The following is a 6,093-nucleotide window of genomic DNA, read 5'->3' on the forward strand; positions in this document are numbered from 1 at the left end:
TTGATGATAGTGATTCTATAAATTGTGATGAGTTTATGTGATGATGATGTGTGATTAATTATAGTGATATTATAAATTGTGATGAGAATATTGTGATTTCAATTTGTGTCTGAGATGACGGTATTAATTGAGTATCATATACCAACGAGGGGAGAAAATAAATATTGTGAATTTGTGAAGTGGAGATTATTTTGTCATCATATAGGTAGGGCCTGACAAGCCTAGTGATTCCGGGGAAGTACAACTGACAAGCCTAGTTATTTTGTCATCTCTCTCTCTCTCTCTCTCTCTCTCTCTCTCTCTCTCTCTCTCTCTCTCTCTCGTCTCTCTCATCTCTCTCAAGGATTTAGTCTCAAACGGTTCTCTTGGAGTCTCGTCTCTGTTGCTCACAATCACGGTCACCATCGCTGCCGTCACTATCGTTTTTGTCACCATTGTTCTCATTTCTGGTAAGTTTCTTTTGAATTTATTACCAAACCCTAACTCTCTAATCTTTAGAAAATTTATTATATGTTTATCTTAAAAAGTTGTTCTTTATTTATTCAATGTTTATCTTGAATGATATTATATGCTTTTGTGTTTTGTTTTGATGTGTTCTTCTCATTGAAGTTACTATTTTGTGTTAGGGTGTAATATTTTTCACTAACATTTGTTTTATGATTTTTCCATTATGTTTAGGTACTAATAATATATAGAGCTTTCTTTTAAGGTTTCTTCTCTCTCTCTCTGTACTATTTTACTCAATTTAATTTTTTTTAAGGAAAATTGTTTCAAAGATTGTGGAGGAATTGTTGACATCTGTCTTCATACAGATCGAGAAAGGAGGTTCAGAGGCGTTGGACACATTGAGTTTGCAACAGCAGGAGAAGCATAAAAAGCAAGCTTTTGCAACCTTCTTAATATATCATTTTAGAACTGCTGCAAGCATTACCAAGACAGTTATATCAGTGGAAGCAAAGCAATAATGCCATATATATACTTCTTGGACACATTTGAGGTAAGTGTTTCGACAATTAAGTTTAATTTTGTATTCAGTGGAATTCATTGTCTCCATTTGGTATTTGATTTGAAGTGAATTCCTATGTTATGTTTGACTTTTGTTGGCTCAAATAGATATGAAAACTAGTTAAAAACACAATTTTCCTGCCAATATTTTGAAGACTAAAATTAGCCAACTAGATAACCTTCTGAATCAGAGTTCAAGGAATCTGCCAGGCCCAATTCTAGTCAGCAGGCCAATGCAATAGCACTTGGGAGTGGAAAAAAGTGCTAACATAAAGATTTCATAGTCCATAGTGAGGGTCTTTCTTCCTCAAATGACCAACAATTCACCAACACCAAGTTCTTAGACTTATTGATGTATTTGATGATGAATATTCCTTTGTAAACCTTCTTTCTCAATCGCTCAAGTGTGTAATCTTTTTTTGAAAGCGTTGGCCAAGATAAAGATGCGTAAAGACTACGAGTCAGTGAGCCTTAGTGAAGAGTGTTTCTTTATCCTACTAAAAAATTTACATCTTGAGTTTTGGGAGCCAACAAGTTTTTTCCTATTCCTTGCTCTATTAGTGCTTATTTTGTAAAACCCTTGTGTGATTTAGTTGCAGGGATTAATTTAATACATTATTCTATTCTTAAGAGATTAGGCGTGCAAGATGTTAGCCCTACTTTTATCTAATTACAGCTTGAATTAATTTTTTACTGGTATGTTTTCTTTTTAACTTTAGGAGTGATTTGCATTAGGGATTTTGTAGCCTTTGCACAGCCATATATATACGTAGTAGAATTTGGCTCCTTTAAAGTGAGAAGTTGGTAAAGTGAGTGAACGAATTATAGATATTATAACCACCCATGATTGATTATGCATGTGCACATAATGTCAACCAATCATCTTATCATTAATGGTTGATATTATTCACTTTATTCTCACTTCTCTAAAGTGAGTTGCTCACTTTAGAGGAGCTAAATCCTACATCGATAGTAGTGAAAATAAAATGAGGGAAACAGGATCAACAGAGAGTGAATACTTGAAGGCGGTGTTGAGAAAGGGCACTAGTCAGCAAGTAATGGATGCAGGTACGAATTTGCCTTTTTTTTATTGATTATTTGGGAAAACAAAAAATATGAGAAAGGCAATAAATAATAGATTGCATCAATAGCAGGCAATAGATAAAGAGAATAGGAAGTAAGTATCTTATATCAAATAAAAAAGAATAGAATTATATTGAAATAGGAAGTATTTTAAATTTGTATAGTATTAGAAAAAGGCTCAACAAATAAGATCTACAATAGCCATAGACTTTTCTAAAGGTTCGTGCCTCTGGGATAAGAGTGGTGCTCTTAGGGTATGACTTATAAGAGTGTTTAAATTGTGTAATTATGTGTTTTTGTCCCTTGGGTAAAGATTCATTTAAATTGGGAGGAAAACTGAGAGAATAAGTTGAAACCAAAATTTTGAGCAGTGGAGTCAACGTTAAATGGCATGAAACATAGATAATGAATAAGTTCTGCACGACTTAAACAATATAAAATAACGTGGTCAATGTTGGTGTACGATAGAAATTTCAACTTGTTCACACCATAAAGTCAATATACAGGAAATTGGAGTGAATGCCAATGTCATATCTCTATTCCAAAGTAATGTCTTAGATACATGCATTATTTCCTTCATAACGGCATTTGATGCCAAAATGGACCCATAAACTAAAAAGCTGACAACTTATTCAAAGGAGAAAAAAACTTTACAAATGAAAATTAGTATTTTTTTTTGGGAACAACCAATGTTTAGTAGGTTAGGATTATGCTGAGGGTAAGGATCAAACCGACCTTATATTTCCTAATTGAAAATTAGTATTCAAATAAGGGATCGTTACAATATATCTGAAGGAGGCAGTTATCTTAATCTTTTAACCGGAACTTAATTTTTTAATCATATTCAATATAACGAAATATTTACAAAGGATTATTATAGCAACTTTTAAGCAAACTCATTGTTTGTTTTTAAAACCATAATTTTGAATATCTTCATTTTCTTTTGAAAATATTGTTTTATTTTTTAAATTTCACATATAAAATATAACTTGCAATTCACATTATTTTTTGTAAGTTAAACCATATACTAGTAAATGTCGGTATGCCACTATCCGAATAGTCAAGGTCAAAACCTACTCAAAATATTCAAATATATAAATCATGACTATTCGCTGGATGGTTACGGATAAGATATCTAGGTAGTATGTCTCTCTCTATATATCTTCAAGTAACACAAGTAACACACACCAATACTGGAGTAAGTGCAAAACTTATTCCTACTGAATAAGAATCAAGAACCCAAACAATAGTTAAAATGAGTTCCAACTCCAAACAAACTCAACTTCCCGCAGAGGTACCAAAGGCCGACGATGCTTATCTCTCTGCTCTGGTATTATGTTTTAGTCGGATTTTTCCCGCAATACTAAATGCTGCTGTTGATCTCAATTTGTTTGATATCATAGCTAAAACACAAAGTTCACATGGTTCAAGCTTATATGCATCTGAAATTGCTTCTCAGCTTCCTAATCAACACCCTGAATTGACTGATAGGCTCGAGCGCATGTTGCCTGTGTTGGCCAGTTACTCTCTTCTTAATTGCTCCATTCGTATTAATGGAGAGGGTAAGAGAGAAAGAGTTTATGCTCTTACACCAATTGGTCAATACTTTGCCCTTGATAAAGATGGAGGCTCTTTGGGTCCACTCTCAACATTAGTACATAGAGGATGTAACAGTGTTTGGTGAGTAGTAATTTATTACAAAAATTGTTTTACAATGGTTAAATATTTTCTAGAGTAGTACAAGTAATATATATATATATATATATATATATACACAATTTTAGACACTACAATATTTTAGCTTTAGGCTAAATTTTTTCTAGCAACGATTAGTAACCCTGTCCATAACATGGCATAGGCAATGGTTCTTGATATGTGGCCATTATAACTAGCATCGGTTTCTTTATACTGCCTTAAACCAAAAACCTTTTGCCTAAACAAATAGACACCAGGCGAATATAGGACATTTCTAAATCCGTTACCTATTGTTCTGGCAACAGTATTTTGTATTTCAATATCGTTTTTCAACCATTGTCACTGGAACAGTTTTTTGTATTTCAATAACGTTTTTCAACCATTGTCAAAAACCATAAATGTTGCAGTGATTTAAATATATTTTCATCGTTGCATACATATCAATTTTTACTGTCTATATAAAAATGTTTGATTATATATTTTTTTGTCCTTCAAATATTTCTGAAATTTGGCTTTACTTCCTCTTTATAAAGCGACATATTTTTACTTTAAAATATATCATTTAGTGTCCCTTAAAGTTTGTTTTAGTCTATCATTTCTATCACAAGCACAACAAACAATTTAAATGCTAATAAAGATCATAAACGATATATTTTGAAAAAGATATTTAACCCAAAATTCAACTCATTGCATATTAATGTCCTTGGTATTATTTGGAATGTATATCAATGATATAATTTTGTTTTTATACTTAATGCTTTTGTTTTAGTTCTTGTTATGATTAATTGTTGTATGGTTCATATCTCAATAACTAAAATCAATACAGTTGACAGTTGCCATCGTTAGACAAATCAACATTGTTTATGCAACAAGATCCAATGATTCCTATTGTAAATATCTCAATGACTATAAAAAACAAAGCGTCCTTTACCAAACTCCTCCCATATACATTTTTTTTTTTATAAAAAAACATATGTATGTTTGTGTTCTGACAATAGAAAGTTCAAATCCAAGTATGTTTATGTTTCCCTGTTCAAATTCATGTATATCGAAATCAAAAGTTAGTGGCACTCGAAAATTTTAAAATTCTGAAATATAAAATTTTCAGGAAGTTTCAAAATGACAATTTTTAGAATTTTTGAACAATTCGAAACTTCTGAAATAGAAAATTTCAGAATTTTTGAACAATTTAAAAATTTTGAAATAGAAAAATTTCGAAACTTTTCAGATTTGGAATCTTTCATAACTTTCCAGATTTGGAAATTTTCGAAACTTTCCAAATTTTTATAATGTAATCTGTATTTCAAAATTTTTGAAACTATCAATTTTAAAACTATCAATTTTGAAACTTATTATAAATGGTTAAAAGGGTAAAGTTGTCTTTTCATGTGTCTTGAGCGGGTGACAAGTACAACTGTGGGGTGTATGGTAGAATACTCAAAATATTATTATAGGAACTAAAACCAAATCAAGAAAGATAAATGCGTAATTTTTTTTATGGTCAAATTGATATTTTATGGTAAAAAAGATATTTATTTTAACATTCATCATTTCATTGTAATATAAATTCGTGTTTTGTCAGGGGTGATGTAAAGGATGCAATTTTGGATCCTAATATCGAAAATATTTTCCAAAGCCTTAATGGGAGGTCGTTTTATGAATATACGAAGATGGATAAAGAGTTGAATAATATTGTTAATAAGGCAATGGCCCATGCTGGACCATTAGAAATTAAAAGGGTCCTACAATTATATAAGGGATTTGAGGGAATCTCAACATTGGTTGACGTTGGAGGTGGAGTGGGAGGGACCTTAAAACTCATCATCTCTCAATATCCTTCAATCAAAGGAATTAACTTTGATTTGCCTCAAGTTGTTCAAGATTTACCTCCTCATCCAGGTAAAATATATACTAGAATGTTTTTCCTCTCCCTCTCTTTAGAGAAAATACACGTTTCTCCTCTCTAAATTTTATTTCTGATTTAAGTTTTCTTAATAGAATGTTTTTATTTTCTGATATTAATTTTAATTATAAAATTTTCAATTTGTTTACTATTTTTAAATATATTTATTAAAAACAATGAAAATTAATAAAAAAAAAATACTATTTCAACAAAAATCAGTATAGATATTTAAAATAAAAAATAGATTGAAAAAAAAACCTAGAAGTTTTGTAAATAATACTAAAAATGAAATAAAAATTGAAAAAAATTTCACAAATTAAATAGATCAATATTTTCAAAGTAAAAAATGGAATGTTTGTTTGTAGTAAAAAATGATAATCACCAAACACTTTTTTATTTGTCGTGTA

The 6,093-nt window shown here is 30.6% G+C and overlaps 1 protein-coding gene across 1 annotated transcript in view; it reads left to right on the plus strand.

The window, feature by feature from the left end:
* The first annotated feature begins 3,214 nt into the window (after nucleotides 1-3,214).
* Nucleotides 3,215-6,093, plus strand: part of LOC101512074 (isoliquiritigenin 2'-O-methyltransferase-like) — a 3,585-nt gene continuing 706 nt past the window's right edge. The window contains exons 1-2 of the mRNA XM_004516694.4: nucleotides 3,215-3,768; nucleotides 5,366-5,682. Coding sequence (XP_004516751.1) covers nucleotides 3,344-3,768; nucleotides 5,366-5,682 — 742 coding nt within the window. The 5' untranslated portion in view covers nucleotides 3,215-3,343. The remainder of the gene's footprint in view (nucleotides 3,769-5,365; nucleotides 5,683-6,093) is intronic.

This window comes from Cicer arietinum, chromosome 4, assembly GCF_000331145.2.
Source record: "Cicer arietinum cultivar CDC Frontier isolate Library 1 chromosome 4, Cicar.CDCFrontier_v2.0, whole genome shotgun sequence".
Classification (NCBI taxonomy): domain Eukaryota; kingdom Viridiplantae; phylum Streptophyta; class Magnoliopsida; order Fabales; family Fabaceae; genus Cicer; species Cicer arietinum.